Source organism: Mesoplodon mirus (genome assembly GCF_964341445.2).
Source record: "Mesoplodon mirus genome assembly, chromosome: 7".
Lineage (NCBI taxonomy): Eukaryota > Metazoa > Chordata > Mammalia > Artiodactyla > Ziphiidae > Mesoplodon > Mesoplodon mirus.
The window spans coordinates 43,955,189-43,969,888 of record NC_138983.1 but is presented as its reverse complement, the minus strand read 5'-3'; the positions used below and the strand labels follow the sequence as shown (position 1 = coordinate 43,969,888).

The 14,700-nt window shown below is 34.6% G+C and overlaps 1 protein-coding gene across 2 annotated transcripts in view; it reads left to right on the top strand.

Annotated features, from left to right (window-relative positions):
- TMEM135 (transmembrane protein 135) overlaps positions 1-14,700 on the top strand; it is a 245,819-nt gene that overhangs the window by 209,557 nt on the left and 21,562 nt on the right. For both annotated transcript variants that reach the window (XM_082627651.1, XM_082627650.1), the window contains exon 7: positions 11,791-11,832. In XM_082627651.1, coding sequence (XP_082483777.1) covers positions 11,791-11,832 — 42 coding nt within the window. The remainder of the gene's footprint in view (positions 1-11,790; positions 11,833-14,700) is intronic.

Sequence of the window (14,700 nt, the reverse complement as noted above, 5' to 3'; positions counted from 1 at the left end):
GTTACTACACAGATAAAAATTTCTTTCTTTCAACATATTTATTGAGTGACCTATATGCTATGCACTGATATAGGCACTTGGAATACATAGCTGAACAATGTGAAATTCCTGAATGCTTTAGTAATGAGAAAAAAAAAATGGAGCTCAGAGTACACACACACACACACACACACACACACACACACACGTACATTTATGCATGTATATAAAATACTAATTAATATGTTGTAGACAAGCTTATTTCTGAAATCAGTAACAGATTTTAATAATTATCATACTTAAAGTCAAATATTGAAGTTATTGTGTAAAAGACTAAATGATTGTAGGATTTGGGAGGAAAAGGGGAATTATGCCTTGAATTTCCTTAAATATTATAAACAAATACAATTGATCTTCAACAAAAATATGCTTGGCGTGTTATAGTAGGCTATGTTATTGTTCAGAAGCCTTTGCTGCCTCTCCCTGGGGAAGCGTTATACTCCCTGCCCTATTAACATCATGCCTGGCCTTCGATTTGCTTTGGCTAATGAAATGAGTGGAAATGGCTTATGCTTACTTTTGAGCAGAAGCTTTGGAGCCAGAACACAGTGTCCTGTATTCTCTTTTTTTCCCTGCTTTGACAATCAGCAGATCTGAATAGACACTTCTCCATCATGCTAAGGTCCGAAATAAAGAAGACATGTAGTTGAGCCATAGCCAACCCTTGTTTGACAGTTAGCATGAGCAAGAAATAAACTTTTGTTGTTGAAACCATTGAAATTTTATTGGAATCACATGGAGATTTTGTTAAAACGCAGATTGTACAGGTTGGGCCCCACTCTTGGAGTTTCTGAATTCAGTAGACCTGGGATGGCCACCAATATTTTTATTTCTAACAAGTTATTATCATCTGATGCTGATAGTGTTCCAAGTGGTCCACACTTTGAGAAACACTGACCTATCCTTTCCTGACTAATACGGTCTGTTAGTTTATATTTCTAGATACCTTAATTACACAGTAAATGCTCTGATAACAAGATGCAGAATATTTCCCAGCCTCATTGTTAGAAGGAGTAAACTCTGAACTGCCTTTGATTTCTGGGACACGGACACATAAAATGCCATAAGAAACCCTATATTTGGAAGAGTGGATTAGATAACTATGGATATTCCTATCACATTAGCCAGAGCCAAATAAAAACTGCCAAAAATATACAAAGAGCAAAGGAAATTTGAGAAAGAAACAGACCCATCTAATTGTGGGATAAATTGCCATCCCTGATGGACTTGGTAGGAATTCTCTTGAAAAGGGAGGGTGGTTAAAGAGGGGATTGCATATGAAAGGACGAGGGTGACCAAAATGAGGGAGGTGAGAAAGTGTGAAATGTGTCTGAAAGTAGCTACTAATACAGTTTGCTACTGAGAGACAGATAAGGAAGAAGTGATCTCATGAATTTCTTTCAGAAGTCCAATTTCTTATGTAGTGTATAATAGAAAACACAATAAAGCTTCGTTTCAGTCCTGTTTTTTTGTACTCATGCCTGGGATTGAGGTGCTTTTGGAATTTAAATTGCTAAAAGTGGCACATTAATACCAAGGGTTGGCCTTATGATTGTCCAGGAAATTTTGGAAAGGCTGATGTAAAAAATAACTGTTGTGAAGAGGGAGATGCGTGAGAGAAGCGAGCATGGAGTCCTGACCAAAGTCAGGCCACATGTTTTGATGGGAGGACATGCGGAAAAGAGGAACAGGAAATTGGATCCTTTAAAACTATCCATGCTCTTCCGTCCCTTGTAAAGTCTTTGCATAATGTCAGTTGGAAGGATTTTGCTCTCTCCCTTCATTTGTAATTTCTCTCCTACAGCCCAAGACCCCTCTTCTTCCCTGTAGTATTTCTTCTCCACAGTGAGACCCCAGCAGGCACAGAGAGTTAGTTGATTGGGGTGTAAAATGATTTTATTGTTGTGTGAGGATGTCTTGGACCAAACTCTGTTTGGGGGCAAATCACTTAATCTCTCTGGGCCTTGGTTTCTTAATCTGTAAAATATAGTTCTCTCAGGTTACTTTAGTTCCAACGTTTCATTTTTCTAGTACCATTGATAGTCCAGGAAGATTCCAATATGTTAACTTGCCCAATTTCAGTCATACGTAACACAAATTAGTTCTAATCTTTGAGATGAATGAAGTAAACTGTAGTTTTTAAATGAAGATTTTTATTTTAAAGTTAGGATACTCATCCTCAGTTAATCAAAAAATTATAGCTTTCCAAAAGCATCCAAAATACTGTTTTTGCTCCATTATCTGGAGATGCATATTTTATTTATTTTAGATTTGAACTTTGATATTAAATAAGCATAACTTTATGAAAAAGTATAGCCTAAATAGCTGCTCATTTTGTTCAATATGAAAACCAATTGCCATATTATTTTAATGACAGATACCAATGTGCACTTGAAAATAAATTAATGTTGATTCAAAGATTCTATATAATTGAAAACATTTGTTTTCATCCTTTTCCCAACCATTATAGGAGGGGAAAAAATGAAAATACTTGCCAATCTTGAGGTCTTTAAAAAGTAGATTGGTTCAGTATTGTGGTTATAATTTTGTTTAATGTAAATAATTTTTGTCCATAGCAATGCCATGATTTTAAGAAACTTGCTAAGTTTTTTCTTGAACTTATATAAAACACCATTTTGATCTTAAATTTGGTTTTTGCCTATTGTTAATTTGTCAAGTGTAAACATGTGCCATTTCCTTCGGAACTGCAAACAGTTTAGGTCTAATGGAGCTAAAATCTGCTCTTTTTACAAGTATTTTAAAGTTCGACTAGCATTGCTATTACCAGTTCATTTTGAGAGGGAAATTCATCCTAATTAACATTTCTTTTAGAAACAGTCTGAAGGTGATTCTTGGTTTCTTAGCAATTGAAGACAGCTTGGAGCATGACCTTCCTTAGTTTGGATTTTAAAGCAAAAGCAGTTCCAGCCTCTCCAAGTTTAAGGAGAAATCTGATTCTATTGGAGTTGTTACTGTAAGTTTGAATCCAAATGTTTCCAATTTGTATTTAGGACATACTGGAAAAAAGTACACAATAATCATCTGGGGACTTACAATCACACTTGATTACCCATAACTGCTGCCTTGCTTCAGCAGCTTTCCTTAGGCTATTGAGAACAAAGCTAAGCACCAGTGTTCCATTCTGTATGAAATAAATGTACTGTAAAATATTTACCAGAATCAAAAATAATATTTTTAACATACTGGGAAAATTCACCATTTAAAGGAATCCAATTGAAAATTATTTGGAAGATATATGATGTGTTCATGAAGCAAACAAAATAATCTTCCACAAATTTCTTCATCTGTTGCTGTTCCAATTTCAGATTTTTGTATATGAGATGAGCTTTCTTAAAGTAGGAACATAATATTAGTTATTTTGTTTTCTCATATTAAGTGCCATATGTGGGTTGAAACCGAACTCTCTGAGTCTGTTTTATTCTTCAAACAATAGTAGACTTAAGAGGAAAAACCTGTTGTGTGTTTGTAAGCAATGTAGTGTATTTTAATTGCACATCACAGCTTCTGAGTAGTAAATTGAAATGATTGATTTAACCTGTTGGAGTGTACATATGTGATTAGGACACTGAAGATTTTTTTAAAAAAACAAAACTAAAATAAAATCATTAAATTAATTCCATGTCAGTTTTTCTAATATTCTTATGATAAACAGGTGTCAATCAAAATCTATAGTTGTTGATCAAGTTTCAGTTACTAAATTATAGCTGAGTACTAAGGTAAGCTTCTACACCTGAAAACAGGTTAGGTAAATTGATTAGAAAAAGTGGTTTATTCTTTCATGTGGGATTTTAAAAACAAAATAAGAAAAATTTAACTTAAAAAAACTATATAGGGGCTTCCCTGGTGGCGCAGTGGTTGAGGGTCCGCCTGCCGATGCAGGGGACACGTATTTGTGCCCCGGTCTGGGAGGATCCCACATGTCGCGGAGTGGCTGGGCCCGTGAGCCATGGCCGCTGAGCCTGTGCGTCCGGTGCCTGTGCTCCGCGACGGGAGAGGCTACAACAATGAGAGGCCCGCGTACCACACACACACACACACACAAAACAAAAAACTATATAAAATGGTATGTGTTTTCTTTATAATGAAGACAACTGTGAAACACAAATTCAAGGCATTTAGATAGGCATTCTTTTTTAACTTTTAAATTAAACTTTTCAGTTGTATGCACTCCAAATGTATTTGTTTTTAGTATCAATGATAATTACATAATTTGACAAATCAAAATTTTGAAGATCCAGCTATTGTCTGTAACTGTTATTTATAATTAAGTTCTTATGTCATTCTTTTCATACCTTCAATATGCTTGAAGTTTACGCATTTTCTTTTTTTTAAAAAAATATTTATTTATTTTGTTGTGCTGGGTCTTAGTTGCAGCATGTGGGCTCCTTAGTTGCGGCTCACAGGCTCCTTAGTTGTGGCACATGGGCTCCTTAGTTGCGTCAGGCAGGCTCCTTAGTTGTGACATGCGAACTCTTAGTTGCAGCATGCATGTGGGATCTAGTTCCTGACCAAGGATCGAACCTGGACCCCTTACATTGGGAGTGCAGAGTCTTAACCACTGCACCACCAGGGAAGTCCCTAAGCATTTTCTGTTTTAAATAATTTTGTTCACATATTATAATAATGTAACTTTTATTTTTGATACTGAATGACTTAGGTGATTATGATATAATCAATAGAATAGAATATTTTAAGAATCATCAGTGTGCACGACTGTTTTAAATCCAATTTGTCTTTGCCAATTTTTTTTTAGCATCTTCAATTGTGCTTTTGCATATGCAGATGGTCACTGAGTTACAATGGTTCAACTTAGGATATTTCAACGTTACGATGATGTCAAAGCATTGCGTATTTGGTAGAAACCATACTTTGAATTTTGATCTTTTCCTAAGCTAGCAGTGTTCGTTATGATCCTCCCTGGTGATGTTGGGCAGCAGCTCCCAGTCAGCCACACAAATCAAGAGGGTAAATGACCACTACTTACTACCATTCTGTACCCATACAACCATTTGGATTTCACTTTCCATATGATATTCAATAAATTATGTGAGATATTCAAAACTTTATTATAAAATGGGCTTTGTGTTAGATGATTTTCCCCAACTGTAGGCTGATATAAGTGTTCTGAGTACGTTTAAGGTAGGCTAGGCTAAGCTCAGCTATGATGTTTGGTTTGTTAAGTGTATTAAATACTTTTTCTTTTTTTTTTAAAATTTATTTACTTATCTATCTATCTATCTGTCTATCTATTTATTTATTTATTTATGGCTGCATTGGGTCTTCGTTGCTGCACGCGGGTTTTCTCTAGTTGCGGTGAGCGGGAGCTACTCTTCATTGTGGTGTGTGGGCTTCTCACTGTCAGTGGATTCTCTTTGTTTTGGAGCATGGGCTCTAGGCATACGGGCTTCAGTAGCTGCAGCACATGGCTTAGTCGTTGTGGCTTGCAGGCTCTAGAGCTCAGGCTCAGTAGTTGTGGCGCATGGGCTTAGTTGCTCAGGGTATGTGGGTTCTTCCTGGACCAGGGCTCGAACCCGTGTCCCCTGCATTGGCAGGCGGATTCTTAACCACTGAGCCACCAGGGAAGCCCTGCATTTTCGACTTAATGATATTTTTAACTTGGGATGGATTTATTGGGACATAATCTCCATCATAAGTGGAAGAAAATCCATACTACTTTTCTCAAATCAAATACTTTAAGGAGATAGATGATGTAAAATGCAGGACTAAAGAAATTTGAAGCTGAACCCATAAAGTACAAATAAAGTAATTAAGCTCTTAGAAAGCACTACTGATACAGGAAATTGTGTGCCAAAACTTTTAGCCAAGATTATTTTCATTTATTTGACAAACATATACATAACTATGCAGATATCTGTTTTAATGATCAGAGATGGTATATAATTTATCTTTGCATTACTTAAATGATCTGAAGCACAGTGTCTTCTGTATGTTAGGTGCCTGATAAATGATTGTAGAGTGAATAAAGATAGATGCTGTAATATTTAACCAATATGTGAGTTTCCTTCTAACCAATTCAATGAGTAAAAAAGGACAAAAGAACTCTGACATTGATACTTAATGAGTGTTTCTTTTTTGGTCATTGTAGTCACATAGTTATCCATGTTCATTGGGATCATAGTTTCTGAAAATTCTATCTATATTATTTGTTTCAGTTAGTAACTTTATGCCTTCTAGCAAAACTTTTACAGTAGTATTATTAGTAAAGTTGACCGAGTCTTATGTTCTCTGCCATAGTATTGGTGAAATAGAGATGAATAACTTTTACACTGTTTAATCTTTTCCTAAATGTTCAGATATTGATGTTTTTAATTAAACAAACTATACAAATAATATTTACATGTATACTTGTAAAAAATTTTAAATGATATATGAATATAGAGAGTAAAAAGTTCTATTCTTCCTTCATGTCTTTTAACCCATCCTACTTCAATAGGTAGCCTGCTAACAACCGTTTGGCGTATATCCTTTTGACCTCTTTCTCTAACTTTCTATAGTATATAATAAACAGCATTTTATATTTTATCATTAGTAATAATATTTTAGCATTGATGCTTCGTATAGCAATAATGTAATCTTTTATCATTATTGAGATTATATCTATAGAATTGCTTGTTGTATCAATACTTAACAGCATTTCTGTAGTGTATATATCATCTAAGTAGTTAGTCTTGTAATCTTAAAGTTAAAAAAGAAAAGGTTATTTTTTTCTAAAGGGTTATAAAGGCTATTTTCTCCAATTCTACAGTTTTTTTAGATTTAATTACAAAGAAAAACATATGCAAAATATTTTATTTCTAAAATGGAGATACGTGCCTAATTAGATGAGTAAGTCCTATCCCCCTGCCCAGCAAAAGGTATTTCAAAGACTCGTGTTGTCAGTGAATTGATTGATATTATTTATCAGTGCCAATAAAAGTGGAAAGGCTTTAATTTCAAAGAAAAAAGAAAAAGGTTGTCTTTGAACCTTTGCCAGGAATACGTTCCATGTCTAAGTTTTATAAAGCAATAAGCAAATGAAATAATATTAGTAGCAGCCAGTAATCTCAAAACAAATTCAGGGTTTTGTTTGTATGTTACTTTTTTTTTTTAAATTCTTGACGTCAGTGAGATCATTATTTATGAGTGATTTAGAATAATTCATTTATTTTCCATTATTATTTCAAATAATAATAGTATCACTAAATACAATTATAGTAAGTGATGGAATTTCAGAATTAGAAATCATTTAATGAGCCAGTTATGGAGGTCATTTACTTCCAGGCTCTTTTTTAGGAGGCAATGAGATTAAGCCCTTAAATTAAGTGATTTGCTCTAGGTTGATAGGGAAGTTATGACTAGTATCTGTTTCATTGTTCATATCAAGAGTCTCCATAGCATCATGCACTGCCTTAGAAATATCCAAAAGGAGATTTATAAAAGTACATTTTTTATATCTATTATATTTACCAAATAAATGAAAACCGACTAGACAAAAAATTTTTAGGAGTCAAAATAGTTCTCAGAGTTTTCAGGTTACTAGAAAGCATATAATAAAGCAACACATTTACATCATCAAATTCTATGTTGGTGCCAAATGGTAGGGTGTTCTTAGAGATTTTATAACTATATGCAATAATAGGAACAGGAATGCCACCTGTCATTAAAAATCTCATATTTATGATATTTACTTGGGGGAATTTAATGCAATTGAACTAAAATTTATTCAAAATTCATATTTTGAATGCCTGTGAATTTGTTTTTCAACGAAAATGTGCAACAAAATGTTTGATATAGAAACCACATCAAAGAGCCAGAAATTTTTTCAAAAATGGCTTACTAGTGACATCTACTGGTACAATGTTGTGATAAAGGTAGAAGTATCTCATGGAAATTAAGAATGAGATAAAGAATCTTTGGGGGCAAAATTGTTCATTTTACTGTCATTTATATTTCTAATTGAAAAAAATTATCTTAGTGGGTTCTCTCCCACTGGCATTGACCAAGAGTATTATTCTAATAATAATAACATTAAACTTCTTTATACTTTCTTGTATATAATACGTAATTCCAACCTGACTCTCTATGATTAGTTGTTTATCAGCTAAGTTGTTTGATATAATGCTGCAAATTCTTTTTCCTCTTTGTCTCTCCTGGCTTTGTTTTATATCATACATAGCACAGAACATTGCAAATGTAGAGATTCAGTAACTGTGGATTGAGTCATACTAGTTATTTATCTCATTTGCATAGACTGACTTTAATAGGAAAGTTTATGTCTACATGAGTTAAATGCATCATTTTTATGCATACTCAAAAATTAAAATGAGACTTGATATTAGAGAATGGATTTATTAGGAGAAATGATTTTTTTCTTTTATAGAAAAGATTTTCTGCATTACAGGTTATGATAGAATAAAAAATACTCAGTCCTTGAATATTTTCTTTATTGACACTTAAATCCTAGATGATTGTATCCTAGTCCCATGGATTTAAGTACTACTTATAAACGAATCAGACCTCTCCCTTGAACCCACATCTATATAGCCAGCTGCTTGCTTCCTTAACATTTCCATTTATAGCTCACATGCATCTCAAGCTTAACATATCTAAAACAAAACTTTGATTTTTCTCCTCAAACCTGTTTCTTTTGGAGTCTTTCTCACTTCAGTAAATGGATATTGTATCCCTCCATTTGCTCAAACCAAAAATATTTTAATAATATGTAAATTCTCTCTTGTACCCCACATTCAAACTATCAAGAAATACCACCAATTCTGCTTTTGAAATACATTCAGAGTCTTACCACTCCCCTCCACCTCTGCCACTGTGATCTAGTCCAGGCACAGTCATTTCTCCTCCTAATTAGCATCTTTGCTTCTAACCTTGCCCTCCTGTAGTCTATTTTCGAACCAGCAAAGTGATTATCTTAAAATTTAAGACAGATCTTGTCACTTCTCTGCTGAGAACCTTCCCAAGTCCTTATCATGCCTACAGGGCCTACAGGAATTGTAGACCACTCGCTCCCTCCACAGCTATTACTGTGACCTCATTTCCTACCGCTGCTTCCCTCCAGCTGCAGTAATGCACTTGCTGTTTTCCTTACATGCCATGCAGACTCCTTATCAAGGGCTTTGTGCTTGCTCTTCCTTCAGACTGAAATGCTCTTCCCTCAATTCAGTAAGGTTTCTGATCAAATTACCAAATTCCACCTTCTCAGAGAGGCCCTTCCTGACTACACTATGTTAAAAACAAACAAAAGGCCCAACCTGATCACTGTTTCTCCCCTTGTCCTGCTTTGCTTTTTTCCATAGCAGTTATCACCACATGACATACTTACTTTTTTTTTTATCCTATCTCTCCCCCTTCTAGAATGTCAGTGGTATGCAAGCAGAGATTCTATATTGTCCACTGTTACATCCTTAGAACCTAAACCAGTGCTTGCACATAGTAGGCACTCCGTCAATATTTGTTGAATAAATCAGCGAGCCTTAATACATGAATGGAGAATGTGATTTGATTTACATTATAATAATGGAATCCATCAAATAGTGAGGCACCTTTTAATGGGCTCTGTTTTGTATAAATCTTTATGTTTATATCATACTTTTTACATTTAACACAGATTACAATAGTGTTTCATAGTTAGATTAGGGCTCAGACAATACTTTCGGTGTCAAAATGCAGGGCAGTATTACTATTTTAAAGATTCTTTTTCTGGAAATAATTACTTTTTTGTCCTTTTGACATAGACATCTGACCCTCAATTACATTAACAGACCTTATACACATGAATGGAAAGAAGAATAGCCCCTTTTGAATCCATGCTAAGACTTTATCAATATGAAGTGCTTCCCACAGGGTTCTGCTGAAAGAACCAAACTTCCATCATAATGAAATTGCAAATTCATTTGTAGATGCCCTTTTATATTTGAAAGCTACTTTTTGATGTTTGGTCTGCAGTTAGATTTATTGTTTAAGGTCACAAATATGCAATCCTGACCAGACCAAGTTGTCAGAACCCTTTATCTATTCAGCATTGCACAAAGACAAATGGCTATCTTTTAACAATAACATACCAGAGCCAAAATTTGTCCCCAGTTGTACATAATCTTTTAATCAATCTGCTTTCTGTTTTCTAGTCAATAGACTCCCAACCTAACCCCTCACCACCCCACCTATCTAGAAATTACTCAGTTATGGTTTTTAAATTACTGAGAAACACTTTCTTCAGATGGAAACAGATAACTAAGAATTTTAATGCTATAATTTTCCCATGCACGCTTTAAGCTTAACATATGAATTATTTTGCCTTTATCCTCGTTCTGTACAGAGTAGATAATTATATAGTATGTTAGCTAAATTCTCTGGTTACATTCTCACTGTTAACATGACCACAAAGTAGATTATGTTGCTTAATTGAATTCTTAAGTGCTTTAAAACGTCTCAGTGCACATAGATTAAGTTTTTTCCTGAGATTCTATATGTCCTCCAATAAAAATGTATATTTAAAAAATTTTAGATAGATTTCTTATATTTTTGTTCATTTCCTTTGTGACCTTTCATAAAAAGGCATACAGAAAGAATTGTCCAGTTAGATTTAAGGCTGTACTTTTTGTCCGACAATATCCAGTGTCTAATATTAACATATGTTAGAGCATCATTATATCACCAATCTTTATAGTTTCTCCAAGGAATTTTGATACTAGATACCCAAAGATTCTCTAGTAACTTGATCATACCTATAGAGCAGACCATTAAGACCAGGATAGTAACACCCCCATTTTAAAATCTTGTTTAAATACTTTTTGCAGATGTGAGAATCCCCCCCTCCCCCGTACTCCAGTTGCCATGTAGTTTGAGTCTTCCCCAGTTAAAAGGAATACACTGTTTTAGGAGGAGGTATAAGAGAAAACCATAACTTTTAAGTCAGATGAAGTCATTTTTTTTGTTTTTCCTGAATTCTGACTACTATTTATTTTGTGACCTCGGGGAAGTTACCACATCTGGGGGGCCTCTGCACAGCTGTGGAGTAGAGAAACACCTATTCATAAGAGTTGTGGTATAATTGAATGAGACGACACATATAAAGGGCCCAAAACAATGCCCAGCAATAGTAAGCACTCAGTGATATTTGGAATCTTCTCTCTTTCCTCTCCTCCTCCACCCCCTATTCCTCTTGCTACATTATCTCTTCTGATTGGGCTTACTCAGAAGTTAAAATTGTTAACTGAACTTGAAGCCTTTTTGTGCCTGCCAACTCTACATTGCTCTGCATTCACTGAATTAATAAACAGGGAGAAGAAGTCAGGACCTTGAATTGACCTGTACATAATACCCAGCAGGTGTATGTGGTCTTTCTCTTCACAACAAATTGCTCCCCCAGGGATTGGCTAGAATGAAGAATACTCCGCTCTCAGCCTTCATTTTAAGTCCACATGGATCCCTTAGAAGATTTACTTTAAATCTCTCTTCAACCAGCAAATCTGAGAATTGAGCCTTAAATTATGTTAATACGACATGGGAAGGCATTATCATTTTAATCATTTTGTGTAAGATGGCTTGTTCATTGTTTGTTGTTTGTTTGACCATTTGTACTGCTCAAATCATTGTCCTAAAAGAGTTTCACCTTTAAAAGAAAATCATTTTCAGGAAAAAATTAATAGCTATTTAATACTACTACTTTATATCTCAAACAAGTTATTTTATCATTGTAAATTTGTATTGTTTTAGGTGCAAAGATGGTTTGAAAGGATTTACATTCTCTGCACTTAGGTAAGTTGCATATTTTATTTATCTTTATGTTAAGAGAATTTACAAGTTAAGTTTTTTTTAAAAAGTAATATCATCGTACATAATTGTAATAAATATTTATTGACTCCACTTTTAAGTTGCAAGCAATTTTAAAAGTCACAAAAGTGGCTTTGTGGACATTTCATTAACAGAGTAATTTGTTAATTTTCCCCCTAAAAATCAGTCAGTCAGCCACTATTTGGGGGGCCTATTATGTGCCTTACAGTATGGGGTATTAAAGAAGATTACAAGAACTCTCTGTTTATGGAGCTTGGAAAGACAAAGCTACACATGAACAATTACTGGAAAATGAAGCCCTTAATTGTGTGGTACCAGATTACGGGCTTTGTTAGGGCAGGACTCATGCATTGTCAAACACATTTTGTATTACAGGCTTCACTAGAGTCACTGGAGTCTTCTTTTCACCTCGTAGCCCATCTCTTATCACAGTAATTGGCATGTGGTCGATACTGTAGAGATGTTGGTTAGCATTAGTGTTGAATTTTATAGTTCACCAAACATTTTCACATACATTAGGAAATTAAACTTTCTCTATTATTGAATAGAGTATTTTTGGTTGTGGAAATTCTTTGGTAACGATAACTAACTCATAACACACAGCAGTAATTTCTTCATGTCATATTTTTCATTAAAAGATCATGAAACTTATTAGAAAATAGCTTTTTGTTGTTGTTGCATTGGCTACATAGGATTCTGTGTAATTCACAGATTAAGTGAATTAAGTTTCACTTAAATCAAGTTTAATTAATTAAACTTAAATTAATTAAGTTTAATTAATTAAGTGAATTAAGTTTCAACTTAAACTGAAAGTTGGTAACAAAATCAAAGGTTGGTTGTCCTAAAGAGAAGACTCTGCCATTGTTCCTGCATCTTTCCTTAGACTCCCAGAATCCTTGCCAAAACTCAGAATGTGTTGGATATTTGCATATGTTTTCTTCAAATCCACTTATAATGAAGAGCTGACTTGGACTATTTGCACTTAACATTTTCTCTGTGTTACAAGAAAATATTCTGGAAAAATAGTTATTCACTCTTGCTAGTTCTGTAAGATAATAGTGGAAGTTAGGGGAATAGAAAGAGTCAAGGAGAGAACCACGGGAGAAGAGCCAGTGCAGGAGTCTGAAGGTAGACTAAGGCTGATTCATCGTAGTTTAAAACATGGTTAATAATGTACAAAGTTTGGTGACTAAGAACCCAGACCTTAGAGTTAAACACTTCTGGGTTCAAATAATTACTGATATTTTTGATTGTGCCTTTTCAAGGCACAAGATGCCTTTTCATGTTAACTGTCATAGAAAGTATGGTACCTGCTTCATAGTGTTTTGCTATGAGGGTTAAATGATTTAATCTTTGTCCAAGGCTCAGTGCTGTGCCTGTCATGTAGTAAATGCTCAGAAAATGCTCGCTATTACAATATTCCTTTGCTAGGTATTAACTAAATATTTATTATGTGCCCGACACTATGCCAGGCACTGGGATATAATACCAAAGAAGGTATATATAGTCTCACAGATCCCACAGTTTAGTGGGGCAGGGAAACTACTAAAAAGGTGCTTCCAGTGCTGGGGGATCACTGGGCTGTGAGAGCACAAAGGAAGGAAGGCTCACTCACTCCAGCTTGGGGCAGGGGCAGCTTCTCCAAGGAAGTGAGCTCTAATCCGAATGGTAGGTCCTGGCCAAAATAGCAACACTTTCCTTTCAGTGTTAGGAAAGGTATGAGAGATATTGTATCTGTTCGAGCATAGTTTTACCTTGTTTATAAAGAGCAGTAGTACAGACCCTAAACTCTCCATTCACACCCACGATTAGGAACCAAATTCTTTTGGACCAGCAGTTACCAAGGAGGCACAGCTGCCATCTGGTGACAAACAATCTCATTGCACGCCCCTTACAACTTGGTAAACTAGATGTTTTATCAAGTTTGTCCTAATGAGATGGGTTGCACTTGTTGATAGTAACAATTTTTCTCTCTTTTATGAATATTTAAATTTGCCATAGTTTCCATGTTCTAGAATTTTAGCGTAGAGTTATTGGTCTCCTGTTTTATCTATGTTTTGTGATATTTTCTGAAGGTTCAGCAGGCAGAATTGGCTAAGGAAAGCTTAGTTATTCTTTATAAGAGCAGTGACTCTTATAGTGATGGTGAAAACAGCAAAAATGAAAACTCTGATAAAGGATACTGATTGAGTGATATCTAATGGTTGGTAATGTTTTCTTTGTATTGTCTTTGGAAAAATATAGTCCAGTTTTGATGATACAGGAATGGTGTCTTCTCCTGGATATTAGATTTTTCCAAAGAGAAGTAAGTAGATTAGAATAACATCAAATTTAAGATTTTCTAATAATGTGGGGAAGACACACAGACTCTTAACCACTTTCTAATTCTCATTCTTTAGTTCCCTCTATTTCTCATGTGCATATAATGACCACCTACTGCACTGCAGCTGTTTTATGACTCAAAGTGACGTTAGATATAAATTTAGAGTAAAAAAATGAGAAATGCATTCAATTGTAACTGTTAGTACATTTTAGAGGAAAAGAATAGGAATTTTGTCATTAACTAGTAGATCCAAGTTAATAGTTCATCTGCTTTTTTGTTTGAAAAAACTTTTAAGTTGTGTAATACCTTAAAAAAGCGGTGACTTCAGTTAAAAGGGTGTTTCATCAAAGAGCTGTGCTGTATTTGATTTTAAGATGCCTGCACTGTTAAATAAACAGCTATTAACATTTTCTGAGTATTCAGATTTCAAAAGCCTATTTTTTGAAGGATGACTAGTTTTATATAAATTGTGGAAAATATTATTTCAAATGATAAGGTACTGTCCACAG